Source organism: Oncorhynchus gorbuscha, linkage group LG11, assembly GCF_021184085.1.
Source record: "Oncorhynchus gorbuscha isolate QuinsamMale2020 ecotype Even-year linkage group LG11, OgorEven_v1.0, whole genome shotgun sequence".
In the NCBI taxonomy this organism is placed as follows: Eukaryota; Metazoa; Chordata; class Actinopteri; order Salmoniformes; family Salmonidae; genus Oncorhynchus; species Oncorhynchus gorbuscha.
In genome coordinates, this window is record NC_060183.1 from 1,904,789 (window position 1) to 1,926,716 (window position 21,928).

Sequence of the window (21,928 nt, forward strand, 5' to 3'; positions counted from 1 at the left end):
TCTATGTAGTACTGTGGAATAGAGTTCCATGTAGTCATGGCTCTATGTAGTACTGTGGAATAGAGTTCCATGTAGTCATGGCTCTATGTAGTACTGTGGAATAGAGTTCCATGTAGTCATGTAGTTCTGTGGAATAGAGTTCCATGTAGTCATGTAGTACTGTGGAATAGAGTTCCATGTAGTCATGGCTCTATGTAGTACTGTGGAATAGAGTTCCATGTAGTCATGGCTCTATGTAGTACTGTGCACCTCCATTTGTCTGTTCTGGAATTGGGGACTGTAAAAAAACTTCTGGTGGCATGTCTTGTGGGGTATGTATGGGTGTCTGAGATGTGTGTTAGTAGTTTAAACAGACCTCTGGTGGCATGTCTTGTGAGGTATGTATGGGTGTCTGAGCTGTGTGTTAGTAGTTTAAACAGACCTCTGGTGGCATGGCTTGTGGGGTATGTATGGGTGTCTGAGCTGTGTGCCAGTAGTTTAGACAGACAGCTCAGTGCATTCAACATGTCAACACCTCTCATAAATACAAGTAGTGATGAAGCCAATCTCTCCTCCCCTTTCGCCAGGAGAGATTTACATGTATATTATTAATATTAGCTCTCTGTGTACATCTAAGGGCCAGCCGTGCTGCCCTGTTCTGAGCCAATTGTAATCCTCCCGATTTGTGGCAGCTGACCACATGACTGAACAGTAGTCCAGGTGTGACAAAACTAAGGCCTGTAGGACATGCCTTGTTGATAGTGTTGTTAAGAAGGTAGAAACTAGGGCCTGTAGGACCTGCCTTGTTGATAGTGTTGTTAAGAAGGTAGAAACTAGGACCTGCCTTGTTGATAGTGTTGTTGAGAAGGTAGAAACTAGGGCCTGTAGGACCTGCCTTGTTGATAGTGTTGTTAAGAAGGTAGAAACTAGGGCCTGTAGGACCTGCCTTGTTGATAGTGTTGTTAAGAAGGTAGAAACTAGGGCCTGTAGGACCTGCCTGGTTGATAGTGTTGTTAAGAAGGTAGAAACTAGGGCCTGTAGGACCTGCCTTGTTGATAGTGTTGTTAAGAAGCTAAAACTAGGGCCTGTAGGACCTGCCTTGTTGATAGTGTTGTTAAGAAGGTAGAAACTAGGGCCTGTAGGACCTGCCTTGTTGATAGTGTTGTTAAGAAGGTAGAAACTAGGGCCTGTAGGACCTGCCTTGTTGATAGTGTTGTTAAGAAGCTAGAAACTAGGGCCTGTAGGACCTGCCTTGTTGATAGTGTTGTTAAGAAGCTAGAAACTAGGGCCTGTAGGACCTGCCTTGTTGATAGTGTTGTTAAGAAGGTAGAAACTAGGGCCTGTAGGACCTGCCTTGTTGATAGTGTTGTTAAGAAGGTAGAAACTAGGGCCTGTAGGACCTGTCTTGTTGATAGTGTTGTTAAGAAGGTAGAAACTAGGGCCTGTAGGACCTGTCTTGTTGATAGGGTTGTTAAGAAGGTAGAAACTAGGGCCTGTAGGACCTGCCTTGTTGATAGTGTTGTTAAGAAGGTAGAGCAGCACTTTATTATGGACAGACTTCTCCCCATCTTAGCTGCTGTTGTATCAACATGTTTTGACCATGACAGTTGTATCCAGGGATTGTATCCAGGGATTGTATCCAGGGTTACTCCAAGCAGTTTAGTCACCTTAACTTGCTCCATTTCCACATTATTTATTACAATATTTAGTTGAGGTTTTGGATTTATTGAATGATTTGTCTCAAATACAATGCTTTTAGTTTTTAGAAATATTTAGGACTAACTTATTCCTTGCCATCCATTCTGAAACTAACTGCAGCTCTTTGTTGAGTGTTGCAGTTATTTCAATCGCTGAAGTAGCTGACATGTATATTGTTGAGTCGTCCGCATACATAGACACACTGGCTTTACTCAAAGCCAGTGGCATGCCGTTAGTAAAGATTGAAAAAAGCAAGGGGCCTAAACAGCTGCCCTGGGGAATTCCTGATTCTAACTGGATTATATTTGAGAGGCTTCCATTAAAGAACACCCTCTGTGTCCTGTTAAACAAGTAACTCTTTATCCACATTATAGCAGGGGGTGTAAAGCCATAACACATACATTTTTCCAGCAGCAGACTATGATCAACAATGTCAAAAGCTGCACTGAAGTCTAACAAGACATCCCCCACAATCATTTGATCATCAATTTCTCTCAGCCAATTAGCAATCATTTGTGTAAGTGCTGTTCTTGTTGAATGTCCTTCATTATAAGCGTGTTGAAAGTCTGTTGTCAATTCTTTTACTGTGAAATAGCATTGTATCTGGTCAAACACAATTTTTTCCAGAAGTTTACTAAGGGCTGATTGGTTGGCTATTTAAGCCAGTAAAGGGGGCTTCTCTATTCTTGAGTAGTGGAATGACTTTATCTTCCCTCCAGGCCTGAGGGCACACGCTCTCTAGTAGGCTTAAATTGAAGATGTGGCAAATGGGAGTGGCAATATCGTCCTCAATTATCCTCAGTAATTTTCCATCCAAGTTGTCAGACACAGGTGGATTGTCATTTTTGATAGACAACAATACTTTTTTCAGTTCTTCCACACTTGTCCTGTGTGAATTTAAGTATGCTCCCCCTAATTATCTCCCTCTCCCTCCCTGAGGACCTGAGCCCTGGGACCATGCCTCAGGACTGCCTGTCCTGATGACTCCTTGCTGTCGACCAGTCCACCCGGTCGTGCTGCTGCTCCAGTTTCAACTGTTCTGCCTGCGGCTATGGAACCCTGACCTGTTCACCGGACGTGCTACCTGTCCCAGGCCTGCTGTTTTCAACTCTCTAGAGACAGCAGGAGTGGGAGAGATACTCTGAATGATCGGCTATGAAAAGCCAACTGACATTTACTCCTGAGGTGCTGCACATGTTGCACCCTCTACAACCATGGGGATTATTATTATTCGACCATGCTGGTCATTTATGAACATTTGAACATCTTGGCCATGTTCTATTATAATCTCCACCTGGCACAGCCAGAAGAGGACTGGCCACCCCTCATAGCCTGGTTCCTCTCTAGGTTTTTGCCTTTCTAGGGAGTTTTTCCTAGCCACCGTGCTTCTACACCTGCATTGTTTGCTGTTTGGGGTTTTAGGCTGGGTTTCTGTACAGCACTTTGTGATATCGGCTGATGTAAAAAGGGCTTTATAAATACATTTGATTGATAAAAGGGCTATAAACACAGCAGCAATATAAACATTAACCTCATGCTGGAGAGAGAGAAACTCAATTATTGAGATTGACAAATGGAACAAGATTTATGGCAGCCTCTCTCTGGCCTGGTGAAGCTGTATTCTGAATTCGTAGGCTGAAGATCTTATCTGATTTGCCCAAAGGTCATAAATTACTCTGCACATGCTTGATGAATTCTAGAACTCGAGTTGAGGGAGCGTGAAATTGACATGCTGATTGCAGGAATATCCACCAGAGCTGTTGCCAGATAATTTAATGTTAATTTCTCTACCTTAAGCCGCCTCCAGCATCGTTTTAGTGTACGTACAATGCAATTGTGTACAACGAACACAATTGCATTTTAGTAATGGTGATTTGAATGCACACATATACTGATATGAGATCCTGAGGCCCATATTGTCATACCATTCATCCTCTACCATCACCTCCAGTTTCAGCGTGATAACACACGACCCCATGTAACAAGGATCTGTACACAATTCCTGGAAGCTGAAAATGTCCCAGTTCTTCCATTGCCTGCATACTCAGACAGCTCACACATTGAGCATGTTTGGGATGCTCTGGATCGACGTGTACGACAGCGTGTTCCAGTTTCCGCCAATATCCAGCAACGTCACACAGCCATTGAAGAGGAGTGGGACAACATTCCACAGGCCACAATCAACAACAACCTGGTCAACTCTATGCGAAGGAGATGTGTCGCGCTGCATGAGGCAAATGGTGGTCACACCAGATACTGACGGGTTCTCTGATTCACAGTGACCAAGAGATGCATATCTGTATTCCCAGTCATGTAAAATCCCAAGATCAGGGCCAAATGACTGATTTCCTTTTATGAACTATTTGTTCAGTATGTGATTATTGCTAATTGCTAAAAAGTTTTCAATTTTCATACTTTGAGTAAAAGTAAAAATAGAAAGTTACTCAAGTTAAAGTCACCCAGTAAAATACTAAGTAAGTATTTTTAAATGTCAAAAGTATAAATCATTTAAAATGTCTTATAACCAGATGACACAATTATTTTTTACATTTATTTACAGATTGCCAGGGTCACAGTTCAACACTCAGACATAATTTACAAATGAAGCATGCGTGTTTAGTGAGTCTGCCAGATCAGAGACAGTAGGGATGTTCTATTGATAAGTGTGTGAATTAGACAATTTTCCCAGGCAAGTAAGTTAAGAACAAATTCTTATTTACAATGACGGCCTACCGGGGAACAGTGGGTTAACTGGCTTGTTCAGGGGCAGAACAACAGATTTTTACCTTGTCAGCTTTTTCCTAGCCACCGTGCTTCTACACCTGCATTGCTTGCTGTTTGGGGTTTTAGGCTGGGTTTCTGTACAGCACTTTGAGATATCAGCTGATGTAAGAAGGGCTATATAAATACACTTGATTTGATCTTTTCCCCACAGTGAACTTTATGAGAACGCTGCCATTGTGCAGAATATTAAAAAAATAATATTCTATGGCCTTTTAACTTGAAGGGATGAAACCTTGGAAATACAAACCAAATGGGTACATGCCTGTGCTGAAGATGTTATACCAAATGGGTACATACCTGTGCTGAAGATGTTATACCAAATGGGTACATACCTGTGCTGAAGATGTTATACCAAATGGGTACATACCTGTGCTGAAGATGTTATACCAAATGGGTACATACCTGTGCTGAAGATGTTATACCAAATGGGTACATACCTGTGCTGAAGATGTTATACCAAATGGGTACATACCTGTGCTGAAGATGTTATACCAAATGGGTACATACCTGTGCTGAAGATGTTATACCAAATGGGTACATACCTGTGCTGAAGATGTTATACCAAATGGGTACATGCCTGTGCTGAAGATGTTATACCAAATGGGTACATACCTGTGCTGAAGATGTTATACCAAATGGGTACATACCTGTGCTGAAGATGTTATACCAAATGGGTACATACCTGTGCTGAAGATGTTATACCAAATGGGTACATACCTGTGCTGAAGATGTTATACCAAATGGGTACATACCTGTGCTGAAGATGTTATACCAAATGGGTACATACCTGTGCTGAAGATGTTATACCAAATGGGTACATGCCTGTGCTGAAGATGTTATACCAAATGGGTACATGCCTGTGCTGAAGATGTTATACCAAATGTTTCCTTTCTACAGAGTTTTACATGATACACCCTGACTCTCTGTTCCCTATTTCTACCATGTTAAATGTTATACATCATTATTAGTAGACCTAATAAAACACACGTACTTAATTGAACATTATGGTAAAGTTTAGATTTCTGCCTAAATAGACCAAATGGTAATTATTTTTCATGAGATTGACCAGTTATTTGTTTATATTTTTAAATCGCTGAGGTGTACTCACGTCTGAGGTGTACTCACGTCTGAGGTGTACTCACGTCTGAGGTGTACTCACGTCTGAGGTGTACTCACGTCTGAGGTGTACTCACGTCTGAGGAGTACTCACGTCTGAGGTGTACTCACGTCTGAGGTGTACTCACGTCTGAGGTGTACTCACGTCTGAGGAGTACTCACGTCTGAGGAGTACTCACGTCTGAGGAGTACTCACGTCTGAGGTGTACTCACGTCTGAGGTGTACTCACGTCTGAGGTGTACTCACGTCTGAGGTGTACTCACGTCTGAGGAGTACTCACGTCTGAGGTGTACTCACGTCTGAGGTGTACTCACGTCTGAGGTGTACTCACGTCTGAGGTGTACTCACGTCTGAGGTGTACTCACGTCTGAGGTGTACTCACGTCTGAGGTGTACTCACGTCTGAGGTGTACTCTGCAAAACTGTATTATTCGCCTACCTCCTCATGCCTTTTGCACACATTGTATATAGACTGCCCATTTTTTTCCTACTGTGTTATTGACTTGTTAATTGTTTATTCCATGTGTAACTCTGTGTTGTCTGTTCACACTGCTATGCTTTATCTTGGCCAGGTCGAAGTTGCAAATGAGAACTTGTTCTCAACTAGCCTACCTGGTTAAATAAAGGTGAAATAAAAATAAAAATAAAAACTCACGTCTGAGGGCACAAGCTCAAATGCATGACAAATATAATGAAAATATGAAAAACCAAAATGTTTTCCGATTCAACAAAAGTATAGGGCTTGCAATGACTGTTACTATATTGAGAAAGCATTTCAGACACATTATAAAACAACTTATACGATTTCACATTATAACTTTCACGTAACTAACATAAATAATGATCCAACTTAGCGATACACGAGAAAATATGTTGGCCATCAAGTGGAGAGGGTTTTCAGCAGTTGAATTCAAAATGATTCAGGGCGTACTAAAAAGGGAGCCACACCTACATAAGGTAAGTCAATACCACCTACTGAGAAGTGTGTGGGAAAGGCTTACATTTCCCAAGTCTAAATCGGGCCCTTTGTGACTCGTCTCAGTCCCTTAAGGTGCCACTTGGGACCCAGACCCCTAGTCTGGTGTAGCAGGGACCGGTCTGGTTGGGAGGATCCCAACAGTAGCAAGTGTTAGAGAGGACTATCCTGGCTAAGGGATTATCAGTCTCTGCATATGTGGGAACATTGTGTTAGAGAGGACTATCCTGGCTAAGGGATTATCAGTCTCCGCATATGTGGGAACATTGATTCAAATGTTAAAAAAAAGCTGCCATGAGGATTTAATCCTGCCCAAAATAAATGAAATGCCATTTGTCAAAAAAAAAGTTTTTATTCAACAAATTCATGTTTGTTACATATCAGCCATATACAATGTACAGTATCAACGTAAACAAATGTAATAACGTGGAGAACGTACTGTGAATCTGGAGACACTAAGTGTTGAACCAGAAACACTAAGTGTTGAACCAGAGACACTAAGTGTTGAACCAGAAACACTAAGTGTTGAACCAGAGACACTAAGTGTTGAACCAGAGACACTAAGTGTTGAACCAGAGACACTAAGTGTTGAACCAGAAACACTAAGTGTTGAACCAGAAACACTAAGTGTTGAACCAGAAACACTAAGTGTTGAACCAGAAACACTAAGTGTTGAACCAGAGACACTAAGTGTTGAACCAGAAACACTAAGTGTTGAACCAGAAACACTAAGTGTTGAACCAGAAACACTAAGTGTTGAACCAGAAACACTAAGTGTTGATCCAGAGACACTAAGTGTTGATCCAGAGACACTAAGTGTTGAACCAGAAACACTAAGTGTTGAACCAGAAACACTAAGTGTTGAACCAGAAACACACTTCAACTTTAGGTGAAGCTAGCAGACAATATTATATTATTATTATTATTATTACGTTGATAGAACATTCATTCATCTAACGAGCACCAAACACCACTGTGGTTGTACCTTCCTCAGAAAGCTGACCTCAAATTTTCCTCTACACCTCATTGACACTTGGCATTCACCAAAGCCGGGAAACTCATTTCCATTTAGTATTGAAAAAAAAAAATGTAAAAAAAAAAAAATCTAAACTTGAAGCTGCAAGTAACCCTTACAATTTTTAAAGATTTTGTAGAGACAGCGTTCTTCTGACAAGTTCATGTGGTAAACATATCTCCTGTTCTCCATATGTATAATCATGTGTTGTGTTTGACATTTGTCTAGAGTACGACTAGAAAGACAAGGTGTGTGAAGCTGTGAGTTCTTGGTTTTGGTATAGTTGTCATGCTCAGGGGGACTCTGTATAATCCAGCCGTGCGACAGTATGGTGAGCATGATGTCAGTGTTCTGTGTGGCTGGACTGCGGCTCTGACTGGTAGATGTGGTCAGTCCTCTTCAGGGACAGATTTAGTCTCAGGCTCCCTAAACATCTTACTGAGGTGTTTCACCAACACCTCCAGCTCAGGGTTTCCCCCCAGATCAGTGATAAGGCGGTATGCCTCGACCTCCAGCCCTCGCAGGGTCTCTCTGGTGTAGGCGAAGGAGCCTGCCTTCTCCAGGTAGTCCACACAGTACCTCTTAATGTCCACGTTCTCCGTCCTCTGTCTCAGGATGTTCTGAACCTGAGTGTTCTCTGGACGGGACCAGATGGCATGGATGGTGGGGAAGGAGAACTTCCCCTCGGTCAGATCCTCACAGAAGGACTTGTTCTCACTGTACTCTGTTGAGTTCAGGTTGGCGTAGTCGTCTCTGATCTGGAAGAAGAGTCCTAACGTATCCAGGAGAGGCTAGAGGGGTCAAAAGTCAAAATCAAATGAAAACGCTTTTCAGAAAGTTTAACATTTTTTTTATGAAGCAGATGTCAAAGTGCTTAACAGATATCCCACCTATCCCTAACTAGTTTCAACAGATATCCCTAACTAGTTTCAACAGATACCCCCAACTAGTTTCAACAGATATCCCCCTATCCCTAACTAGTTTCAACAGATATCCCTAACTAGTTTCAACAGATATCCCTAACTAGTTTCAACAGATATCCCTAACTAGTTTCAACAGATATCCCTAACTAGTTTTAACAGATATCCCTAACTAGTTTTAACAGATATCCCCCCTATCCCTAACTAGTTTCAACAGATATCCTGCCTATCCCTAACTAGTTTCAACAGATATCCCCAACTAGTTTCAACAGATATCCCCCTTATCCCTAACTAGTTTCAACAGATATCCCTAACTAGTTTCAACAGATATCCCTAACTAGTTTCAACATATATCCCTAACTAGTTTCAACAGATATCCCTAACTAGTTTCAACAGATATCCCTAACTAGTTTCAACAGATATCCTGCCTATCCCTAACTAGTTTCAACAGATATCCCTAACTAGTTTCAACAGATATCCCAAACTATTTTCAACAGATATCCCCCCTATCCCTAACTAGTTTCAACAGATATCCCTAACTAGTTTCAACAGATATCCCCCTATCCCTAACTAGTTTCAACAGATATCCCCCTATCCCTAACTAGTTTCAGCAGATATCCCTAACTAGTTTCAACAGATATCCCTAACTAGTTTCAACAGATATCCCTAACTAGTTTCAACAGATATCCCCAACTAGTTTCAACAGATATCCCCAACTAGTTTCAACAGATATCCCCCCTATCCCTAACTAGTTTCAACAGATATCCCCCCTATCCCTAACTAGTCTCAACAGATATCCCTAACTAGTTTCAACAGATATCCCCCCTATCCCTAACTAGTCTCAACAGATATCCCTAACTAGTTTCAACAGATATCCCCCCTATCCCTAACTAGTTTCAACAGATATCCCTAACTAGTTTTAACAGATATCCCCCTATCCCTAACTAGTTTTAACAGATATCCCGCCTATCCCTAACTAGTTTCAACAGATATCCTGCCTATCCCTAACTAGTTTCAACAGATATCCCCAACTAGTTTCAACAGATATCCCCCTATCCCTAACTAGTTTCAACAGATATCCCTAACTAGTTTCAACAGATATCCCCCCTATCCCTAACTAGTTTCAGATATCCCCCTATCCCTAACTAGTTTCAACAGATATCCCTAACTAGTTTCAACAGATATCCCCCCTATCCCTAACTAGTTTCAACAGATATCCCTAACTAGTTTCAACAGATATCCCCCTATCCCTAACTAGTTTCAACAGATATCCCTAACCAGTTTCAACAGATATCCCCAACTAGTTTCAACAGATATCCCCCCTATCCCTAACTAGTTTCAACAGATATCCCTAACTAGTTTCAACAGATATCCTGCCTATCCCTAACTAGTTTCAACAGATATCCCCCTATCCCTAACTAGTTTCAACAGATATCCCCCTATCCCTAACTAGTTTCAACAGATATCCCCCTATCCCTAACTAGTTTCAACAGATATCCCTAACTAGTTTCAACAGATATCCCTAACTAGTTTCAACAGATATCCCCCTATCCCTAACTAGTTTTAACAGATATCCCGCCTATCCCTAACTAGTTTCAACAGATATCCCCCCTATCCCTAACTAGTTTCAACAGATATCCCCCCTATCCCTAACTAGTTTAAACAACACAAAGATGCAAACCCCTACAGGAACCACCAGGCTCCGAGGAGTGTGCCTGTCAATCCAATATACACGGGAAAGAGCAGCTTAACTGCATTACAAAGCCGTCCTCTCGCCAATTTACTAGAAAAACTTCAAAAAGTAAAATCAAATGTGTGACTTGCTTCAGCTGTCCAAAACTTGACTATATATATTTTTAAATAGTAGCCAAATAAGTTTAGAAGATGAAGTTGCAGCATTAACAGCAACATATAAAATAAATATGCAGGAAATAAAATAAGAATAAAATAGTCGATATAATAAAATGTACCTTAAGGTCTCGTTTCCAGCCAGAGAACAGCTGCATGAGCCCCACGGCCAGGCCAAACAGACCCCCCGTCTTCTGGAGGACCATGGTACGGTACTGGCTCTCTGTAGGACAGGTGTAGGTGTCCCTCCAGTGGATGTCTAGGCCCTGGCCGCGATGCAGCTCCAACAGCTGTCTGGTGAACACATGCACTGCCTCGGGGTGATCCAGGGTTAGCACCTAATAATACCAACAACACATGGGTTATAATGCTGTCTGGTGACCACATGCACTGCCTCGGGGTGATCCAGGGTTAGCACCTAATAATACCAACAACACATGGGTTATAATGCTGTCTGGTGACCACATGCACTGCCTCTGGGTGATCCAGGGTTAGCACCTAATAATACCAACAACACATGGGTTATAATGCTGTCTGGTGACCACATGCACTGCCTCGGGGTGATCCAGGGTTAGCACCTAATAATACCAACAACACATGGGTTATAATGCTGTCTGGTGACCACATGCACTGCCTCTGGGTGATCCAGGGTTAGCACCTAATAATACCAACAACACATGGGTTATAATGCTGTCTGGTGAACACGCTGGTCAAAAATCAACCAATCAATGACTCTCACCTTCTCCAGTCCCAGGAAGTAGACGTAGTTGGCAGAGTTGATAACAGAGGGGACTCCATAGATGCTGTGGGCGACAGGGAAACCTCTCCTCAGTGTAGAACTGTCCTCAATGTCATCTATCAGGAGACTAGCGTTGTGTAGCATCTCTGTCACTTGTATGATCACCTAGGCAAGAGACATTTTCATGTGGTTTCTCACAGCTGTTTAAACATGTAGAGTCCTACAGTTTCATTTCAGTTTGTTTTGTATATACAGTACCAGTCAACAGTTTGGACACACCTCCTCATTCAAGGGTTTTTCTTTATTTTCACTATTTTATACATTGTAGAATAATAGTGAAGACATCAAAACTATGAAATAGCACATATGGAATCACGTAGTAACCAAAACAGAGAAGGTGTTAAATAAATTGAATTAAGATTCTGCAAAGTAGCCACCCTTTGCCTTGATGACAGCGTGTTAATTAAAACAATTTAAAAAATCCTTGAATGAGTAGGTGTGCCCAAACGTTTGACTGGTTCTGTGTGTATATATATATATATATATACATATTATTTCTTCCCCCAGAGGAACAAGCGGAAAACAAAACCATCCTCTATGGTTGAAAGCATCTCAAGAGGTGTTCCCGTCTGGTCGATTCATATCAAGATATTACACATACAAATCACATTGGTTTTTATAAAAACCCTTTTTATTACATCAGCAGTTTTCAAAGTGCTTTACAGATACCCAGACAACAACAACAACAACAACAACGACGACGAGCAAGCAATGCAGAGGCACAGTAGCTAGGAAAAACTCCCAAGAAGTTGTAGTCAGTCACAGGTCAGAAGAGACGTTGCAGGCCTTCACCGCAGAGTTACCGTCTAGCCATGCTCAGAGTCCTGCTGTGCTACAGCTATTCTCCAGTAGGGGGAGCTACCTGACAAGGCTGCACTGTGAGAGGGCATGTAATTTGGAGAGAGATTGAGATTCACCGAGTAAGTAGTGTACTTCATAGGGTGCCATTTTGTACCTGCATAGCTGTCGGTGGACATAAAGTGCTCATCTTGTTAGATTCGTTGTTTAGGAACTTAGTCTGTTGAATATAATACGTGTTTGTTAGAGAGGAATTTAATTTAAAACGGGGGAGGGGTGGGCAACGCCAGTCCTCGAGGGTCTGATTGGTAGAACATCTTTTCTCCATCCCCAGCAAACACAGCTAATTAATCACATTGCATTTTTAACTGAAGATCCTGATTAGGTGACTATTAGAGTCAGGTGTGATAGCGGCGGCAAAAAAAACTGTCTCACCAATCAGGACCTCGAGGACTAGAAATCACCCCCCCCCCCCCCCCCCCCCCTGTTGGCCCAGAACCTGACATCTCTCTGCCACAGCCAGGGGGCGCACTATCAGAAAACAGCTCCAGGCAGAGAATAGATGTGTCATGTCTCTTTGCCACAGCCAGGGGGCGCACTGTCGGAAAAGAGCTCCCCTGACCCCTACACTACAGAGCTCCCCTGACCCCTACACTACTAGCCTACAGAGCTCCCCTGACCCCTACACTACTAGCCTACAGAGCTCCCCTGACCCCTACACTACAGAGCTCCCCTGGCCCCTACACTACAGAGCTCCCCTGACCCCTATACTACTAGTCTACAGAGCTCCCCTGAGCCCTACACTACTAGCCTACAGAGCTCCCCTGACCACTACACTACAGAGCTCCCCTGACCACTACACTACAGAGCTCCCCTGGCCCCTACACTACAGAGCTCCCCTGACCCCTACACTACTAGTCTACAGAGCTCTCCTGACCCCTACACTACAGAGCTCCCCTGACCCCTACACTACAGAGCTCCCCTGACCCCTACACTACAGAGCTCCCCTGACCCCTACACTACAGAGCTCCCCTGACCCCTACACTACAGAGCTCCCCTGACCCCAACACTACAGAGCTCCCCTGACCCCAACACTACTAGCCTACAGAGCTCCCCTGACCCCTACACTAGAGCTCCCCTGACCCCTACACTACTAGCCTACAGAGCTCCCCTGACCCCTACACTACTAGCCTACAGAGCTCCCCTGACCCCTACTCTACTAGCCTACAGAGCTCCCCTGACCACTACACTACAGAGCTCTCCTGACCCCTACACTACTAGTCTACAGAGCTCCCCTGACCCCTACACTACTAGCCTACAGAGCTCCCCTGACCACAACACTACAGAGCTCCCCTGGCCCCTACACTACAGAGCTCCCCTGGCCCCTACACTACAGAGCTCCCCTGACCCCTACACTACAGAGCTCCCCTGACCCCTACACTACTAGCCTACAGAGCTCCCCTGACCCCTACACTACAGAGCTCCCCTGACCCCTACACTACAGAGCTCTCCTGACCCCTACACTACTAGTCTACAGAGCTCCCCTGACCCCTACACTACTAGCCTACAGAGCTCCCCTGACCCCAACACTACAGAGCTCCCCTGGCCCCTACACTACAGAGCTCCCCTGACCCCTACACTACTAGCCTACAGAGCTCCCCTGACCCCTACACTACAGAGCTCTCCTGACCCCTACACTACAGAGCTCTCCTGACCCCTACACTACTAGTCTACAGAGCTCCCCTGACCCCTACACTACTAGCCTACAGAGCTCCCCTGACCCCTACACTACTAGCCTACAGAGCTCCCCTGACCCCTACACTACTAGCCTACAGAGCTCCCCTGACCCCTACACTACAGAGCTCCCCTGACCCCTACACTACAGAGCTCCCCTGACCCCTACACTACAGAGCTCCCCTGACCCCTACACTACAGAGCTCCCCTGACCCCTACACTACAGAGTTCCTCTGACCCCTACACTACAGAGCTCCCCTGACCCCTACACTACTAGCCTATAGAGCTCCCCTGACCCCTACACTACAGAGCTCTCCTGACCCCTACACTACAGAGCTCCCCTGACCCCTACACTACAGAGCTCCCCTGACCCCTACACTACAGAGCTCCCCTGACCCCTACACTACTAGCCTACAGAGCTCCCCTGACCCCTACACTACTAGCCTACAGAGCTCCCCTGACCCCTACACTAGAGCTCCCCTGACCCCAACACTACTAGCCTACAGAGCCCCCTGACCCCTACACTACTAGCCTCTAGAGCTCCCCTGACCCCTACACTACTAGCCTCTAGAGCTCCCCTGACCCCTACACTACTAGCCTACAGAGCTCCCCTGACCCCTACACGACTAGCCTACAGAGCTCCCCTGACCCCTACACTACAGAGCTCCCCTGACCCCTACACTACAGAGTTCCCCTGACCCCTACACTATAGAGCTCCCCTGACCCCTACACTACAGAGCTCCCCTGACCCCTACAGTACTAGCCTACAGAGCTCCCCTGACCCCTACACTAGAGCTCCCCTGACCCCTACACTAGAGCTCCCCTGACCCCTACACTAGAGCTCCCCTGACCCCTACACTAGAGCTCCCCTGACCCCTACACTAGAGCTCCCCTGACCCCTACACTAGCCTACAGAGCTCCCTGACCCCTACACTAGAGCTCCCCTGACCCCTACTAGAGCTCCCTGACCCCTACACTAGAGCTCCCTGACCCCTACACAGAGCTACTGACCCCTACACTACAGAGCTCTCCTGACCCCTACACTACAGAGCTCCCCTGACCCCTACACTACAGAGCTCCCCTGACCCCTACACTGCTAGCCTACAGAGCTCCCCTGACCCCTACACTGCTAGCCTACAGAGCTCCCCTGACCCCTACACTACTAGCCTACAGAGCTCCCCTGACCCCTACACGACTAGCCTACAGAGCTCCCCTGACCCCTACACGACTAGCCTACAGAGCTCCCCTGACCCCTACACTACAGAGCTCCCCTGACCCCTACACGACTAGCCTACAGAGCTCCCCTGACCCCTACACTACAGAGCTCCCCTGACCCCTACACTACTAGCCTACAGAGCTGACCCCTGACCCCTACAGACACTACAGAGCTACACCAGAGACCCCTACACTACTAGCCTACAGAGCTCCCTGACCCCTACACTAGAGCTCCCCTGACCCCTACACTAGAGCTCCCCTGACCCCTACACTAGAGCTCCCCTGACCCCTACACTAGAGCTCCCCTGACCCCTACACTAGAGCTCCCCTGACCCCTACACTAGAGCTCCCCTGACCCCTACACTAGAGCTCCCCTGACCCCTACACTAGAGCTCCCCTGACCCCTACACTAGAGCTCCCTGACCCCCCTACACTAGAGCTCCCCTGACCCCTACACTAGAGCTCCCCTGACCCCTACACTAGAGCTCCCCTGACCCCTACACTACAGAGCTCTCCTGACCCCTACACTACAGAGCTCCCCTGACCCCTACACTACAGAGCTCCCCTGACCCCTACACTGCTAGCCTACAGAGCTCCCCTGACCCCTACACTGCTAGCCTACAGAGCTCCCCTGACCCCTACACTACTAGCCTACAGAGCTCCCCTGACCCCTACACTACTAGCCTACAGAGCTCCCCTGACCCCTACACTGCTAGCCTACAGAGCTCCCCTGACCCCTACACTGCTAGCCTACAGAGCTCCCCTGACCCCTACACTGCTAGCCTACAGAGCTCCCCTGACCCCTACACTACTAGCCTACAGAGCTCCCCTGACCCCTACACTGCTAGCCTACAGAGCTCCCCTGACCCCTACACTGCTAGCCTACAGAGCTCCCCTGACCCCTACACTACTAGCCTACAGAGCTCCCCTGACCCCTACACTACTAGCCTACAGAGCTCCCCTGACCCCTACACTACAGAGCTCTCCTGACCCCTACACTACAGACCTCCCTGACCCCTACACTACAGAGCTCCCCTGACCCCAACACTACAGAGCTCCCCTGACCCCTACACTACTAGCCTACAGAGCTCCCCTGACCCCTACACTACAGAGCTCCCCTGACCCCTACACTACTAGCCTACAGAGCTCCCCTGACCCCTACACTAGAGCTCCCCTGACCCCAACACTACTAGCCTACAGAGCTCCCCTGACCCCTACACTACAGAGCTCCCCTGACTACTAGCCTACAGAGCTCCCCTGACCCCTACACTAGAGCTCCCCTGACCCCTACACTAGAGCTCCCCTGACCCCTACACTAGAGCTCCCCTGACCCCTACACTAGAGCTCCCTGACCCCTACACTAGAGCTCCCCTGACCCCTACACTAGAGCTCCCCTGACCCCTACACTAGAGCTCCCCTGACCCCTACACTAGAGCTCCCCTGACCCCTACACTAGAGCTCCCCTGACCCCTACACTAGAGCTCCCCTGACCCCTACACTAGAGCTCCCCTGACCCCTACACTACTAGCCTACAGAGCTCCCCTGACCCCTACACTAGAGCTCCCCTGACCCCTACACTACAGAGCTCTCCTGACCCGTACACTACAGAGCTCCCCTGACCCCTACACTGCTAGCCTACAGACCCACAGACCACTAGACAGAGCAAGAGGCAACTACTGTACTAATTACGAGCTGCAGTTCCCAGACAGGGCCACAGTACAGAGAACCTCAAGTCAGTCAGAATTGAATTGCCAGCTCTAGGCTGGAGGCTGCTAGAGAGGCTGTAGCTGGTCAAGGGGTTTCAGGAGTCAAACGCCTACAGATGGAAGCTCTGGATCATGGAAATAGTAACATGCAAAGAGGTGTGTGTTTCCCGATGGAGAATAAATAAACAGCAGGACAGATGACAGAGACATGGGTGAACCAGTCACTGGCTGGCTGTATCTGTGCTGTTTCCATGGTGTTGAGGCGACTGACTACAGTGCCTGACAGACCGCTTGTTAATGATGGCGCTCAGTCTGTTGGCCGGGTTCAGGGAGAGTTTACTGCCAAATAAACCACGCTGCCGCACAGAGATGAAGAGAGAGGGGGAGATGTAGCAGAGAGCAAGCGCAGAGAGAGAAAGAGAGAGAAAGAGAAAGAGAGAGAGAGAAAGAAAGAGAGAGAAAGAGAGAGAGAGAAAGAGAGAGGAGAGCGGGCGGAGAGAGAAAGAGAGAGGAGAGCGGGCGGAGAGAGAGAGAGGAGAGCGGGCGGAGAGAGAGAGAGGAGAGCGCGCCGAGAGAGGAGAGCAAGAATTAAATTGAAATCGAATTGATAGGGAGGAGAGCTGTGTCATCGCTGTGCTGTGACACAATAACAGATACATGTCACCCGTTGTTTCGGGAGCTCTTTGTACACGCACACTGAATCTGGTCACATGTTCTGCATTTAAAAATGGAGGCTGCCAACATGCCAATCAAACAGAACAAATGTCTCTTCATTTGGCATTCCATATAAATACACCTATCATTTTCTATTTACCTCAAGTCAGAGGGTCATAGGGCTCACTGGAATATCAAGAGCCCAGGAGCTGCCCGTGAGGGGACCAGAGTTGAGCTGCCCGCGAGGGGGACCGGAGTTGAGCTGCCCGCGAGGGGGACCGGAGTTGAGCTGCCCGCGAGGGGGACCGGAGTTGAGCTGCCCGCGAGGGGGACCGGAGTTGAGCTGCCCGCGAGGGGGACCGGAGTTGAGCTGCCCGCGAGGGGGACCGGAGTTGAGCTGCCCGCGAGGGGGACCGGAGTTGAGCTGCCCGCGAGGGGGACCGGAGTTGAGCTGCCCGCGAGGGGGACCGGAGTTCAAATCAAATTGTATTGGTCAAATACACATATTTAGCAGCTGTTATTAACAGTGTAGGGAAATGCTTGTGTTCCTAGCTCCAACAGTGCAGTAGTATCTAACTAAATGCTTGTGTTCCTAGCTCCAACAGTGCAGTAGTATCTAACTAAATGCTTGTGTTCCTAGCTCCAACAGTGCAGTAGTATCTAACTAAATGCTTGTGTTTCTAGCTCCAACAGTACAGTAGTATCTAACTAAATGCTGGTGTTCCTAGCTCCAACAGTGCAGTAGTATCTAACTAAATGCTTGTGTTCCTAGCTCCAACAGTGCAGTAGTACCTAACTAAATGCTTGTGTTCCTAGCTCCAACAGTACAGTAGTATCTAACTAAATGCTTGTGTTCCTAGCTCCAACAGTAGTATCTAACTAAATGCTTGTGTTTCTAGCTCCAACAGTGCAGTAGTATCTAACTAAATGCTTGTGTTCCTAGCTCCAACAGTAGTATCTAACTAAATGCTTGTGTTCCTAGCTCCAACAGTGCAGTAGTACCTAACTAAATGCTTGTGTTCCTAGCTCCAACAGTACAGTAGTATCTAACTAAATGCTTGTGTTCCTAGCTCCAACAGTAGTATCTAACTAAATGCTTGTGTTTCTAGCTCCAACAGTGCAGTAGTATCTAACTAAATGCTTGTGTTCCTAGCTCCAACAGTAGTATCTAACTAAATGCTTGTGTTCCTAGCTCCAACAGTGCAGTAGTATCTAACTAAATGCATGTGTTCCTAGCTCCAACAGTGCAGTAGTATCTAACTAAATGCATGTGTTCCTAGCTCCAACAGTAGTATCTAACTAAATGCTTGTGTTCCTAGCTCCAACAGTGCAGTAGTATCTAACTAAATGCTTGTGTTTCTAGCTCCAACAGTGCAGTAGTATCTAACTAAATGCTTGTGTTCCTAGCTCCAACAGTGCAGTAGTATCTAACTAAATGCTTGTGTTCCTAGCTCCAACAGTGCAGTAGTATCTAACTAAATGCTTGTGTTTCTAGCTCCAACAGTGCAGTAATATCTAACTAAATGCTTGTGTTTCTAGCTCCAACAGTAGTATCTAACTAAATGCTTGTGTTTCTAGCTCCAACAGTGCAGTAGTATCTAACTAAATGCTTGTGTTCCTAGCTCCAACAGTAGTATCTAACTAAATGCTTGTGTTCCTAGCTCCAACAGTGCAGTAGTACCTAACTAAATGCTTGTGTTTCTAGCTCCAACAGTGCAGTAGTATCTAACTAAATGCTTGTGTTGCTAGCTCCAACAGTGCAGTAGTATCTAACTAAATGCTTGTGTTCCTAGCTCCAACAGTAGTATCTAACTAAATGCTTGTGTTCCTAGCTCCAACAGTGCAGTAGTATCTAACTAAATGCTTGTGTTCCTAGCTCCAACAGTAGTATCTAACTAAATGCTTGTGTTCCTAGCTCCAACAGTGCAGTAGTATCTAACTAAATGCTTGTGTTCCTAGCTCCAACAGTGCAGTAGTATCTAACTAAATGCTTGTGTTGCTAGCTCCAACAGTGCAGTAATATCTAACTAAATGCTTGTGTTTCTAGCTCCAACAGTAGTATCTAACTAAATGCTTGTGTTGCTAGCTCCAACAGTACAGTACTATACACTCAGAGACTTGTCCCAAAGCCACTCCTGCGTTGTCTTGGCTGTGTGCTTATGGTCATTGTCCTGTTGGAAGGTGAACCTTCAACCCCAGTTTGAGGTCCTGAGAGCAGGTTCTCATCAAGGATCTCTTTTGTTTAGAATTCAATCTTTTATAGAATAAGGCAACTTAACGTAACAATAATATAATAATAATAATATAATAATATAATAATAATAATAATAATAATATATATAATATATAATAATAATATATAATAATATATGCCATCAGATAAATATAACAAAATGTGGAAAAACTGAAGCGGTCTGAACACTCTCCTAAGGCTCTGTATCTAGATAGAGTCTGTTGTCATTATGTTATACCTGCTGCTGTACCGTCTCACTCTCTCTCCGTGACCAATGGCCCACTCGCATTGGCACACATACTCAGGTGGTGCCAGATTTGTAAGCGATTGATACATAAAAAAAAATAAAAAAAAAATAAAAAAAAGTGTGCCTAAATGAATTACATGAACCAAAATGTAACTAATTTCCATGACTTTTACAGGCCTGGAACACAACATTTTCTAATTACATGAGTTTTTCAGGATTTTCATACAAACCCATATTTACAGAGTATTTATAAAGCAGAATGTTTAAAAAATGCTATAATAGGATTCCTATTCCCTTAATAGTGCACTACCTTTGACCAGGTTCCCCATTTGGGGAATAGCCTCATTGAAACATTCCGGTCCTTACCTGAAGTTTGTCCTCGGGAACATTGAGCCAGTGGTTAAACGCCTGAGAGAGTTTAGTCCGTACTTGTTTTCCTGAAAAAGTCCAAAAGGAAAAGTTTGTTTAATTTAAAAAAAAGACAGAGTATGGAGTACTATGGACAAACAAAGACCACTGCCATGCTTGCATCCCAAATGAAACCCTATTCTCTAATAGCGCTCAAAAGTAGTGAGCTACATAAGGAATAGGGGGCCATTTGTGACACAGACTTGTTTCAAAGCTCAACAGGAAGCTAAAAAGTATTTCCCCACTTCTTCACTTTGAACAACCAGGACTGTATCCCAAATGGCACTCTATGCCCTATATTAGGGCACTACTATACCGTATATAAAACATGGACCTGGTCAAAGTAGTGCACTATATGGGGAATAGTATTTTGGGACATATTCCAGAAAACATCCCATTGAATCTGGAGTATGATAAAAGCCTTCTACAGTAAAAACCAGGCGAAGATTGAAAACCAAGATGAAAAACCAGTCTATAAACCTGAATGGGTTTACGAGGAAAGATGAAAGGCATTTCTACAGTTATTTTGTCAGCTTTGTTTAGGAGAGAAGGTTCTGGAGGTGTGAATACTACTGAAAAATAATAATGAATCATGAATGAATAATACTAATGAATTGACACTCTCCTCGACCACTTATCGGTTTAAGGGTCACGGATGACAGAGGACGGAGGAGATGAGCCTTTTGCCCAATTGAGAATTTTCCCCATGTACTTCCTACCCATATAGGAACACAATCACTGGAGCTGAGCTCCCTGCCATCCAGGCCCTGACACCGCCTGGAACAAGGCCCCCAAAAATGTAATTGCCAGCGTAAACATGAAGGGGAGAGAGGACATCCTTGTCTTGTGCCCTTTTCTTAAGCAATTTTATCTGATAATGCATTATTTGCATTTTTGCTTTAGGACATTTATATAATATTTATTTCATGTGTTATTTCAGCTGTAAAGTTGCAAGTGTCCAAAGTTTTGAATGTAAAAGGACATTCAAGCCTGTCAAAAGCTTAGCATCAACAGACATTACTGATACTTACAAAAACAAGATATAAAAATGTGTGTTTTTTTAATAAACCCTGTTTGATTGATATGTATCAAGTCTGGTAAAAACGTATTTCTTTAACCTTAAAGGGTCTGTAATCGGCAGGGGACTTCAGATTTTCCTGGTTTTAATAGAACTGAAATAACCGTTTTAATATATGGCACTAGGAAGTACTGAATTAAGTGACGTGTCATTTGTGTAAAAAGGGGCGGCACTACGTCCCAAAACTTCTATTTGAAAGCAATTTCCTGGTTCTTTTCCCCGTGTGAATATTTTTACAGTGCCTAATATTTATTTTGGGGTGATATGTTTTGTCAGTCGTGTTGGTCTAAGAAGAATGTAGGTTCAGTCCAACTGTTTAATTCTATAGAAATTCAAAGAAGCTTTTCAAATTGTCATTAGTTGCTTAGTTTCAAATGAATGTATTTGTAGTATTCTGAGTTTAACCTGTAGTTGTTGGCGCCCTTCTAAAAGTAAAAGACCATATTCCTGCTGAAGTTCAGACATTTTAATTACATTTTTTATGGCATTTTTCTGAAAAAAATAGTGATAAATTTCTAACTCAGATTTAATTTGAGATTATCATTCTCCTAATGAACACCTTTAAAAGCATCCCAAATTATACCAGGGGTCAGTTTCTCTGTCCTCTAAGCCTACATTTATTAAAAAGGTCAAAAATAAAAATAAATATCTTTACAGTCTTGACGGACGACATTTACATTTAAGTCATTTAGCAGACGCTCTTATCCAGAGTGCCGAGTG

The 21,928-nt window shown here is 44.9% G+C and overlaps 1 protein-coding gene across 3 annotated transcripts in view; it reads right to left on the reverse strand.

Moving 5' to 3' along the window:
• Positions 1–6,879: 6,879 nt before the first annotated feature.
• The window catches only part of ggps1 (geranylgeranyl diphosphate synthase 1), a 32,811-nt gene continuing 17,762 nt past the window's right edge, over positions 6,880–21,928 (reverse strand). For all 3 annotated transcript variants that reach the window (XM_046368403.1, XM_046368405.1, XM_046368404.1), the window contains 4 exons: positions 20,089–20,159; positions 11,076–11,240; positions 10,459–10,674; positions 6,880–8,359 (listed from right to left, as the gene is read on the reverse strand). In XM_046368403.1, the coding sequence (XP_046224359.1) occupies positions 7,958–8,359; positions 10,459–10,674; positions 11,076–11,240; positions 20,089–20,159 (854 nt within the window). In that variant the 3' untranslated portion in view covers positions 6,880–7,957. The remainder of the gene's footprint in view (positions 8,360–10,458; positions 10,675–11,075; positions 11,241–20,088; positions 20,160–21,928) is intronic.